At 44.2% G+C, this 12478-nt stretch overlaps 1 protein-coding gene across 1 annotated transcript in view; it reads right to left on the minus strand.

Moving 5' to 3' along the window:
* LOC103373586 (sodium/potassium transporting ATPase interacting 2) overlaps window positions 1–11460 on the minus strand; it is a 64189-nt gene extending 52729 nt beyond the window's left edge. The window contains exons 1-2 of the mRNA XM_008303502.1: window positions 11320–11460; window positions 10979–11199 (exon numbers count right to left, since the gene is read on the minus strand). Coding sequence (XP_008301724.1) covers window positions 10979–11199; window positions 11320–11460 — 362 coding nt within the window. The remainder of the gene's footprint in view (window positions 1–10978; window positions 11200–11319) is intronic.
* Between the last annotated feature and the right edge of the window lie 1018 nt (window positions 11461–12478).

Genomic DNA, 12478 nt, shown 5'->3' on the forward strand with positions numbered 1-12478 from the left:
GTGTGTGTGTGTGTGTGTGTGTGTGTGTGTGTGTGTCTCTTTGTGCCTTTCTGTGCTCCGTCTCTCTGCCTCTTTGTGCTTCATTGTATTATGTAAAACTGTGTCCTCCCATTGACGGTTATATAGTGCCGAGGCCGTTCTAGCAGCGGTCCGGGGCCTCCCAGCCCATTACCGCGGCCCCTGGAGGCCCCTCTTTCATTGCCAATAATATAAACAGCCTTTCCTCCAGCTGGGACGCACCAACACACACCCCGCCCCCCAGATGAATCCACCCAAACAGCAGCGCCGGGTCACTCGTGACGGCTCGTTCTTTTAAATCGATCTCACCTGAGCTAATAACGGCGCTAATAGCAGCGACATTTAAACCGGCGCCATCTGCTCCGGGAGCATCTTTTCATTCTCCGGCTGCACAACGTCCCGGTTCTGCAGCTCCCCCCCAGATGGAGCGTGAAGCGAAGGTGGAGCGTCGAGCCGCTTCCTCCGGGATCCGAGGCTTTGATGCAGATGTTGGTTTCTGAGCTGCTGCTGAGGCCACGTCCAGGTTGTTCCTCTGCTGATGAAGATGCTGTGAATCCTCCTGCACACTGAGCAGCGGCTTAAACAGCAGCTAGCGAGAAGAATTCTGCACTAAAGTCACAATTAACCCTCTGAATGAGCCCCAAAGCTCACAGCTAGGACGGAAAGGCAGGTCGACCAAAGTGACACCATGTATGTGCAGCGCTCCTCGAATTTATCCCTGATTTGTTGCTCCATCTGCAAAAATCCACCAAACCAAAGCTTAAAACCACCAGATTTTATAAAAATCACTTCGTTCTGCTCGTCTCGTTCAGATATTTACCAAAAACAAACAAGATTCTGTAAAACAATAAAAAGTTGGAGCTCCTGGACGTAACAGAGAAGCCTCGATAACACTCGTTAGTAATTAATGAATCACAGAAATAATATTCATTTACTTGTTGAATATAAAAGAGAAAAACCCGACTCCTCTTACAGTCAGAGTTCAGGTTTACGCTCATGATTAACTCTTTGAATCATATATTTACTCTGAACAAGCTTTGTTTAATTGCAGCCTCTTAAATATGAATATTTTCTGGTTTCTTTCTCCTCTGTGACAATAAATATAATTTATTTTGGTTGTAGAGGAAACACGATGTTCGGAGGCATCATCGGGAGTTTTTTTATTTTGCATTTTATGGATCAAACTAATGGAGGAAATATTTGAGAAATCATGCGTTTCTTGACAATAAGGCGCCACTAGTTCATTTCTCTTGTGGCATAAATCTACATTTTCGACCTTTGCGGTGTCAGACTACAGCTAGAATCCATGTTTCTTGCCGTTAAACTGGACCCAGTTTGGCTTACGTCCATTTTGCGACCGAGTGTCATTCATCGAGGCCACATTTGTTTTGGCTGAACTCCGGTTCTCTTCGTTCGTTCGGGTCGCCGACCTGTGAGCTGCTCTTTAGTGTTTTGGCGCAGAACGTGTTGTGCGGAGCTTCACTCCACGTCCAGTACAGCGTGTACGTGTTCTGTTTGACTTCGGATCAGCAGCTCCATACGCAGATTCTGCTGATCTGTAGCAGTGACTCCTCGGGGATCCGGCGCCGCTGAGTCCACCTACTGTTCGTTAGCATGGTTTAGCTTCACGGAGTCTGAATGAGGAGCATCTATCAGCTTCATCCTGACGTCCGTCCTCGAGCAAGAAGGCCGAGATGCTTTAGTTGTAAATAGAGTTTTGGCTGAGCTTTTTGTTTTCTGTCTTTTTAAAGAGTTTCAGATTGAAGACCTTCATTTGTCACAAACACAGTTACACACAGCACAACGTGAAACGTATTCAGGACCTGCTCCACACCAAAACAATAATAACATTATTAAACAATAAAGAATTAGGAATAAAGAAAACACACAACAGTTGACTTTGTGTTTTGTAAAATGCATCTTTTTCAACGTATTTCAGCTTTAAAGTCACTGAAAACAGACTTTTTATAATTCTTACTGCAGAGTGAAGATTTAAAAATGCCAAAAATAAAAAAAACTCCATTTGCAGCGTTGATACAGACTCTGTAAAACCTAAACTGTAGTTCACAGTTTGCACAACGCTCTGTATTTATTAGTTGTACGCAGCATGAAGCTGTTAAATGATCGTATTTTGCGTTATGCTCAGACAGGCTGATCTGGTTTCTGGTTTTAAATCGTAGTGAACAACGTGTAGCATCAGCCCTTCCTTAAAACGCCCACAAACGTTGAGGATTTTCCCAAAGATCACCTGGAACCTCTGCTGCTTTAGAGGTGAAACGTGAACGACTTTTCATCAAACGTGTAGACGACATGCTGTGAATATTTTCCCTATTCAGTAGTGATATCATGTCAATAAAACACATTGGGTTTAGCTTGCATCATGACAAAGACTTCTGCGGCGATTCATGTCCTCCAACGGTGGAATACGGAAAAATGTTGTGTTTTATTCATTTTATTGATTATGATGCTGAAAGCTCAAAACGTGCGTCTTATTTCCCAGGAAGGTCATGAACTTATTTAAGTAAAACTTCTTTGGCGGATCGGAAACATCCTGGAGAAAGTTTGTGATGCTCCCAAAAAACATCTTGCGCAGTAGATGATATATTTAAAAACTCATAGATCTGCCTAGCTATGTCCGATGCACCGGTCTCATGGAAAAGATACGCAAAGACTTTATCATAAAAGAGATTTAAAAAATCAACTTCAAGGAGAGTCTGAAAAGAAAAACATCCAATAAACATCAACAGTGTTTGTGTAATTATTCTCACTGCCTGTAGGGGGAGACAAAGGTCCCACACTGCAGGTTGCATTTTCCTCCATCGCTGCCTATTTTCATGTATAAAACCAGATAAATTCATTCCTATCCTCGGCAAAAACATAAAAATTTCCTCCACCTGTCTGCTTACGTTTCGTCTGCACGCTAACGATGAACTTCTTTGAGCTGAAACGCGTCGGATCGATGAGGAATTTCCGCTGCTAGAGAGTTGGTTAAAATTTAACCTCTTGCTCTTGTTCTGCACCCGACTGTACAGTTTTATATCCATCGAAGCGAAGTTAAAGCACCGGAGGTCGCCTTGAATTATTACTTAAACGCGAGCAGAGAGGCTGAGATTGATCTCCCACTGAGGTCGACGCAGGATTTCTTTAAAAAAAGACGACTTTTATTTCTACACTTTCTGTAGCTGCATTGACGGAGAGAAGAAAAAAGAAAAACCCTGTTAACGGATTAGCTGCAGAAGGATGATGAAAGGGGAGAAAACACAGAGAGAGAGTCTTCAGAGAGTTTGGGAAATATTTTTGGTCTGTTCGATAACGAACGACGGAAAGATATCAGAGGACGATTATTGGTCCAGACAGCGAGACATCTGCACCGCGTGACCGATACGACGCCGAGCCGTGAAAGCCTCTTTTATCTCCAGCAGAAGAAGAAGAAGAAGAAGAAGAAGATGAAGAAGATGCGACGGAGGTGATTAAGATCCGACTGCTGCTGAGGAAAGAAGAAGACGATTCCCCCTTCCTCATCCTCAGCTTTTCATTTTCTCCAAACATCTTTCCTCTCCTACATATTTAATACGTGTTCATCCATTTTCAGATCTGTTGAAGGAAATCACCTCATCTGACCTCCTGCTTGGTTTTCCCTCTGTCACACTCAAAAAATACTGTTTGGGCTCGAAAGCAAGTATATATATATGAGCAGTTTGCATCAATTATTTTGAGTCACGACAGCAGATTGCTCATAAAAATGATCTCTTTCATCTCGAATCTCCAAAAAAAAACAACCTAAAATTATGTTTGGACCAAAAAGAACAACAGTTTGCATCAATCTGTCAGAGTTCTGTCAACTTCTAATGACTTCTTGAATAAATAGAGCAGGTTGTAATCGACAGCAATGCCTTCTTTGTCCTTTATCCTGCAATTTGATAGTTAACAACAATGCTTTAGGAACAGGAAAGGAGTTTTTTTCCCTATTAAACCCATAAAGGTGTCCCACAAGGAACAATGCTGGATCTCCTGCCGTTTACTTTACGGCCAAATCTGGACGTTTTTGCACATTTTTGGGGGGCATTTTTGTTCAAATGTGCTTTTGTATAGTGTGTCGCAACGCTTTAAAGGACAGTAGTGCTTTTTTTTTGGACTTTTTCCTGCAGTCTGATAATGAAACAGCCTTGCTATCACACGTGTAATTAACACAGTGTACAGTATTTGCTTCATTCCCCCCATCAAACCCCGTAAGGTGTCCCACAAGGAACAATGTTGGGTCTACTGCCATTTACTTTACGGCCATATCTGGCAGTTTTTGCACATTTTTGGGGGCATTTTTTTTGTTCAAATGCACTTTTGCATGGTGTGTTGCCATACTTTCCATGACAGTAGTGCTTTTTTGTCCTTTTTTTCTGCAATCTAATAATGAAACAGCCTTGCTAGCACACTTCTAGTTAACACAGTGTACAGTATTTGCTTTCAAATCCACAAAGGTGTCCCACAAGGAACAATGTTGGGTCTCCTGCCATTTACAGCCAAATATGGTGGTTTTTGCACATTTTTGGGGGCATTTTTTGTTCAAATGTGCTTTTGCGTGATGTGTTGTAACGCTTTAAGGGGCTTTGTTGTCCTTTTTTCTGCAACCTTATAATTAAACAAGCATGCTATAGGATGTAGGAATCGTACAGCTCAGCCTCCTCCTTCATTTCCCTCCCTTCCTTCCCTCCTTTCCTTTTTCCTCGTCGCGTCCTCGGCTCCGTCCCTCTTTCTCGCCTCCTCCCCGGCTCAGAGTTTTCTCTCGGCTCTGTGACCTTTAAAAAACTGCTGATCAAATTCTGCTGCTCATCCCATTACAGGCGACGGCGAGGGAGGGGAAGGAGAGAGGGATGAAGGGGAGGAGATCGGGTCAGACGGGGGGTAGGATGAGATGGATGGAGGAGGAGGAGAAGCAGCAGGGAGGGAGGATGCCGGCAGAAAAACAGGCAGAGGAAGTGAGAAAATATCCGAAAACACTTCACACAGCGAGCGTCACGACAAAACAGCAGCATCGCAGCAAACCAGGAGCACATTCAAGGAAATTTATGCCCCTTTTTCCTGCACAGATTTCTTTTTTTTTCTTCTGTTTCTGTAATCATCGTAAAGTTTATTCCGCTAATAAAACTCCGAAGCAATCGTGGTTTACTGTTAACTTAATTAAGGCCGCCTGCCTGCGCAGTATCCCACTGTGTACAGCAAAAGCAATCTCCTATCGATTCGGTTCACACGACGATCAATTCATCTCCATTGGAGGCTATTAGGGACCATTTGTGGCTACTTAGGGCTCGGAGAGAGAGGAAAGACGGCGGGGAAGATGGAGGCGAGCGAGCCGAGGAGGGGGGAAAAAAGATGAAAGGATGTGAGATAGGAGGCAGAGCGAAGGCGTGGGAGGGAAGGCGAGAGACAATGACGATCATAGGTGGAAATCTCTCCATTAAATATCCAATTTCCACCATTCAGGCGCGCTCATTGTCATCACAGCTGTTCAATCGTATCTGGAGGAGCAGTAATGTCCTCAGTCGCTCAGAGTTCTGCGCACAACTCCGAGCCAAAGTCGTCTCTTGAATTAACATTGCAGGACGGTGGCCGCCGGTGCACTTAAGGCTCGCAGTGGAAAAAACGACCTGACACTCATACAGATGCTGCGTTTGCATGAGCCGCTCTGAACTCATGAGGAGAGTCGCGTTAAGCTTCTGCCGAGCCCCGAGGTGCACCTTTCAAATCTTCTGATCTTACGGGGGGCTTTGGAGGCCGGTGGACGAGATTATGGAGACGCGGCGGCTTAACGTCGGGGTCTGCGATGGCGTTCGGTCACGTTTAGAGGTGAAGGCTGAAGGAAAACACCTGGATTCAGCCGCCGCAGATGTTCGAAACGCCGAAAAACTAACGACTACTCTGCTCAGATTTCTAGTTTGTCAGGATAAAAAGTCAAAGTTTGAAGTCTAAACATGCTTATTTTGAGCTGTTTGATTAAAACTAGCTGCCTGGAAGTTGAACGTTGGACCTCCATGTGCTCGTTTCAGCAGAACATCCTGCAGACTCTTTGTCATGTTCCTCAAACGGTTCCTGAGCGACGTTAGCAGGGCGGCTGCCTCGACAATCCCGCCCACCGACCAGGTGATCGATGCTGTTCAGCGGTTGTCAGGATCGATGTCGGTGTCCTGAAGGGACGAGCAGCCGATAAAGTCCTAGAGATGTGTTAGCGCTACAAGCTGCAGCAGATCTTTAATTACAGACAAAACAAGAACCGAGAAACACCTACAGACACCTACAGCCAATCACAGACCGCCTCCATGAGATGATTTCAGCTTTAATGAACTTCTCAGATGGAAAATCACCTGTTGTCTGTCGAACTCTAAACAGTTTCTGGCCGTTTTTTTGGCTTCTTTTACATTTTTCCTCCAAAAAAATTTGAAAAATTGTTGAATTCTAAAAAGATTTCCAGACAGTGCGAGTTCAACTCCAATAATTCTTTGTGTTTTACAGTTTCCCGTTGATTAAAGGTGTAATTTTGAATAATTGTTTATTATAAACATTTATAAGAACAGCTGTTGCTTTCCAGGAAAAAGCTCCAAAGATTCTCACAAACATAACTAGAAAAGTTGCCCGGTGGATATTTTCAGCAGCTTGTAGAAGCTCCAGTGGAAGAGCTCCGAGTCCTTTTCAGCAGCCGGGTTCATGTTGCATTGTTTTGAGCCGCACCAACAAACCGAACAAGCTGCAGGCTTCACATTAAATCGATGCTCAGCCCGTCCAAAACAATCCGATAAAAACTCGGCCCGCCTTCAGCTACACGAGAACATCATTTACCAAAACACCAAACCAAGTGTGCGGACGGGTTTTTTGCAAACTCTTTCCTGGCGCGGCGTTTCGTCACGACTCGCGCTGGGATCGTTCGCTCTCGCTTCGTCTGCCCGTGATGTCGGCTCGTATGAATCTGGCTGCCGGTTCCGTCGGCAGATGGAGGCGGATTTAGCCAGTTAGCGGCGCCGTGTAAGCGCATGTGAAACAAAGCGAGATGGATCAAGACGGCGGCGCGTTAATGAAAGCGGCGCCCGCGGGCCGACGTGGCGGCCACTCGTCTTCATGCTGCACACTTTGGAAGCACGATGAGCGACGGCTGGCTCGGAGGCAAAAACCCGTTTCCTCATCGGATCGGCTGTAACGAGCGGCGGCACCTGAACAAACGGCGTCCGACGTGCTCAGAACAGACGGATTGACGAATCGTATTTCTGCAACAAACTGTCCTCTTTGTTTTTGCTTCTATTTTTTGAATCTAAAACCGGAACCCGTACCTGCTTCATTCCACCAGACGAGATAAAGACATCACGATTTCACGTGTTAACTCGACGGGCTGTTCGGCGTAAATATGACGAGGTTTCCTTAGACGACATTCATTATGGTTGTTTTTCTACCACACATGGCTGAGCGAGGCTTCAGTCTCACAGAACACCTCCAGTCGGCCACTTAAGGCTCGGTTTCACCTCAGCCGCGGGGATTCACTCGAGAGCGTCGCAAAACATCCCTTAAGAGCTTTTCTTAGTTAAGAAAAAATGCACCGAAGGAGATTTTACACCACGAAATCCTGCAGTTTCCATGGAGACCGTTGGCTTGTGATACCTGCTGTCGTCTCACGAGGACGGCTTAAAGATGGTGAAGTGAAAAAATAAGGTGGATGAAAAGAAGACGCTCGGTCAGAGGAGGCAGAGAAACCACAAAGTAGGAAGAACTGATCAGTAAATAAGAGCTCAGAGAAAACAACAGACGTGGAAGGAAATGAAAATTAACTCCAGAGTCACGGCGTTTTGTTTCCAGACTTCGCTGACTAAGGTCTTCTGGGTAAATAGTAAAACTTTCTAAACTGTTCTGTTTTGCTCCTGGAACCATTTTTCTTCACTGTGGACTCATTTTTCATGGCAACATAAAGTCCTGCAGCTCCACGGAAACAGAATGAAGAAGGAGAGAGAACTTAGAAACGTCATTTAGTTAGAATGAAACGAGCCTCCGACTCTGATTACTCATTAACACAAACATCAGCGTTCAGGAAAAAAAAGGCTCTGATCTGCTCATCAGATGTAGGAAGATGTTCCAAGTAATCGTAGCTTTTGGTTGCGGAGACAAGTGCAGAAATTTTTATTTTTTTACAGAATCCTTTCGTGCTAACAGGTTGTTTTTGGTGAATATTTTAGTTCGAGGACTGTCGGAAAGTTAAAAATCTGATGATTCTCTCAGTTTTTACAGTTTCTGGACTAACTGACTTTAAATAACTCGTTTTACATTATAAACCTTAACTCTGACTTTAACAGGAACTTTAAGGTGTTGATAATAATAATAATGATAATAATAATTATTATAATAATATTATAATGATAATAATGTTATTTAAAGAGTATTTAGATTTTTTTCTCTTTTAAAGTCAACATGTAATTTAATATTTTTTGTGTGGTTTTACTTTAACAAAACAAGTAAAATCTAAAAATGATTTACCATTTCTGGATCTCTCATTTGTCCAATTTTTCCTTCAAATTACTGCAAATATGTGCAGAACAGTCGTGTTTTTGACAGATTTAAATATATAAAAACAGTATAATTTTAAAAAATAATAAAGGATATTTGATGAAAATATTAGTTGCAGTTTTGACCACTTTTTAAATATATAAATTTTTTAAATTTAACACAGAAAGGACAATCTGTAAAAAAACATTAAAAAATATATATATTTTGCCTTTTTTAAAATCCTTAATAAACATAATTATTCCTTCAACTAATGACAAATATATATATATATTTTTGTTATTTAAATACAGTAAAAATTGTGTAATTTTATGGTATGAGTCGCTATTTATTAAATACAGAGTGTTTAAAATGGACAGTCAATACAATATTAGACTTTTTTTATTATTATTATTATTTTACATGTAAACTATGACTTCCTTTCTGTGATTTTATTTACTAGCTGCTATTTAACCCAACAAGGAAAAGCTGTGAAACTGCAGTAAATCGTTGTTCCCATTTACAACTATTAAGACATGTTGATTGTTTTCAGTGTAACGTGACCCAACATCTCAACATCTCCGGTACGTCCACTAACTCTCTGCCTCTGTGTTGGTCCGGCTCTGCCTTCACCAACACCACCGATCCATTTCACATCTCCTGGAGAATTAACCGGAGTGATTAATATTCCTCGGAAACATTTCTTTATGTAAACGTGGCATTTAAATGTCAGAAACGCCGGCTAATCAGTGTGGTATTTCAACAGATCTTCCCTCTCTGCCGCCGCTGTCCGCCCCTCCGTCTTCATCCATTCCTGCCGACGCTCTTTTGTTTTTCCGTCGGCTGCTCGCTCTCTGCCCGGAAACAACAACGAGACGGGAAAAAAAATCTGCTTCTGTGGCTGCAGTTTGCTTCCCCTTTTTCTCCTGCTCATATCACAACGCTACAACACCCCGATAATAGCGCGACACCGACAACGTTCGGCCAATCGAGCGGGAGCCGGCGAGAGTGCGACCTCACGCCGAGAGGAACAATTGATGGCACGCCTCCATCCCGAGATACAGACAGCGTGATGGTTATTTATAGCGCTGACATCTGAATGGCGCGCACACAACAGCACACAATAGCACACAATAGCACACAATAGCACACCCACGTGCACGCTACACACATCTGAACACACACAGCTGAGCACAAAGACAAACAAAACAAAACAAAATAAGAAGAAGAAGCCAGACAGCGGAGGACGGAGGAGAGCATCCATCAGATATCATTACTGCCTCCAACAGCAACATGTGTGCGTCTGTGTTGTGCGTCTGTGTTGTGTGTCTGTGTTGTGTGTCTGTGTTGTGCGTCATTAGCAGTAATTGCGGGTTGCAGCAGAAGCTCTTTGCAGTCATTTAGTCTGATTGACCGACTGATTGTGATTAATATCAGACGCTTTATCTCAAGAAAGTGCACCTGTCCAGTAGCTCGTCGCTGTTTCACTTTGATCATCGATAAGTTGGTCGACGTGATCTCATCCGACCAAAACCCCGTCGGTCCACCAGTCGCTGGTGTTGCTTTCAGAAGCAGAAAGGCATTAAATCAACAGCCTTCCAGGGTTAATCCGTTATTCATGGCAGCAGGAAGAGCAAACTACCCGTAGAAACCTGTCCAACCTGCCACAAGCTGCCAACTTAATTCTGCATTTCAAACAAACTGATGGTCAAAAAGTCAAGTTTAAAATTTGCAAACCACATCTAACGTCTCTGTGGTTTATTCCTCAGTAGTACTGAGATGTTATTTAACTTGTCATGTGGGTCGTCTTACGGTGTCCTGAACCTTCGTTTATGTTCCAACTGGACGTCAACCGACTACCAGATCCAATATTTACCCGTTTTCCGATTCTCAGTTTTCTTTGTCCTACCAACAGCGTCTGATTGGTTCCACATCACAACCAAAAATCGATTAAACGATCAATGTTAAAAAGTTCTCCTTTAAGAAAATGTAGAATTAAGTCGTGGAGGAGTTGGAGGTGCTAATCGGTACTTTCCATGATGAACCCGTTGCTGAATTCTGTTTCCATTGGATCCAACAGGTCGGCTGCAACTCTGAGTCGAAACAACGACCAGATGGTGGTTACTGGACTCAACAGAACCATGGGGGTGTGTATAGAGAACCATACGTTGTAGATGTTCGAGAGCAGACCAGTGCTGGACGAGAAGATCAAGAGGACGGTCTGAAATGGTTTAACCAACTGGCTGATCAGAAACGTCTACCCTGGAGTTAGTGCTCGTTTCTCCCCCGAAGGAGGTTCTACAGGGACGGGTTCTCACAGTCGGAACATGAACCAACAGTGAAGAAGCAGCCTCGACATCCCCACGATGACGTAAACCGTCAGCTGAGTTAATGTAAGAGCAACTAAAACAGCAGGAATCGAGAAAACAGCAACAACAAGCTGCAAGACCCGTCCTGGTAGAACCTCTTAGTGGTACCGTCATCATGGTAGAACCTCTTAGTGGTACCGTCGTCATGGTAGGACCTCTTAGTGGTACCGTCGTCATGGTAGAACCTCTTAGTGGAACCGTCGTCATGGTAGAACCTCTTAGTGGTACTGTCGTCATGGTAGGAACTTCTGAAGGTTCCCCGAAAGACTGCTGGGTTGGTCTTGATTAAGCAGTCGTCCATCTAACATCACTACAACAGCGTTAAATTCACAACATACTGTAGAATAACAAACTTCCACTGCTGTGTTTCCTGAAGTTAGGAACTCATGTTTGTTGTTGTTTTGGTGTGTTGGAACCAAACATGGCCGCTCCGCTGGATCTTGTCCATAAACACTATGTTCAGGTTCATGCCGTAAGCAGCAGCTCCACTCGTAGATCCGGACCAGCTGAGGCCCACGGGGCTGCCGGTGGAGTCGCTCTGTGGAACATTTACTGATAACATGCTGATTTCCTCTCCTGCGACGAATCGATCGTCTGAGGAGCGGATTGAAGATTCTCTTTGGTTCACTTCATCCCGACTCCTGTTTTCCTCTGATGTTCTTATCTGACCCTCATTAATCAAACTATTTAGCGGCGAATTTACTGCCTTTGATGGAAACCTCGTCCATCTGTTTGTCTGCCTGCCGCCGCCGCCTCTCAAAGCTTCCTCTCTCCTCTACCTGTCTGTCAGATTGGCCTTTTTGTTTGTTTGTTTGTGTGTCGGATCCGTCCAGACCAAAGAAACTCTGACATTATCAGAGCAGAGCAGAAAACGCTCAGATTTGTCTCAATACGTTTCATCTGCTCCGATGCTTTGATCTAAACCGGACCGACGCCGACAGAACTCGGAGATGAAGCTCAATCTGATTTCTGGTGCATCTTTTAGGAAACGTTCCGGATAGATTTTGCGGCGAATCGTGCAGTCGTACGATTCGTGCAAACCGTCCTTGCTTCGTCACCAAACCTCCCCTCCGTCTCACTCGGAGCTCCTCAGTTTTCCTCTTTTTTCTGCTCCACCGTTCGTCTCGTCTCCCCATCATCGTCCTCGGCTGTCCTCCCCTCACCTCCCTTCCTTCCTCCCTTCCTCCCTCCTAATCGGTTTCTGTGTCACTATTCAACGCACACACCCACAAATGCAGCCCCTCAGTCGATCTGTAAATGAATTATCAGCCCACCGATGGTTTTTCCGTCCTCTTATATCTTAATGGCCGATCTATGCAGGCAGTGCTTTTATGAGAAGTGTGCGTTTGCATGTGCGTGCGGCGCTTAGCTCGTCTGCTGCATGATAAATAGGAAGTATTACGAGGCACCTCTATGGTACCCAGGGGCTCCGGCTTTGTGCATGTGTGCGTGTTTAATGCCTGTTTTTTTCTTGTCTGGTTTTTTGTGCGCGTGCGAACAAAGTAATGGACGCGCTCGGTGTGTTTTGTGTGTGTTTTGTATCTTGAGTGTGTGCGGGTGAAGAAGTGGAAATGACAGCA

This window comes from Stegastes partitus, unplaced genomic scaffold (assembly GCF_000690725.1).
Source record: "Stegastes partitus isolate 25-593 unplaced genomic scaffold, Stegastes_partitus-1.0.2 Scaffold2020, whole genome shotgun sequence".
Lineage (NCBI taxonomy): Eukaryota > Metazoa > Chordata > Actinopteri > Pomacentridae > Stegastes > Stegastes partitus.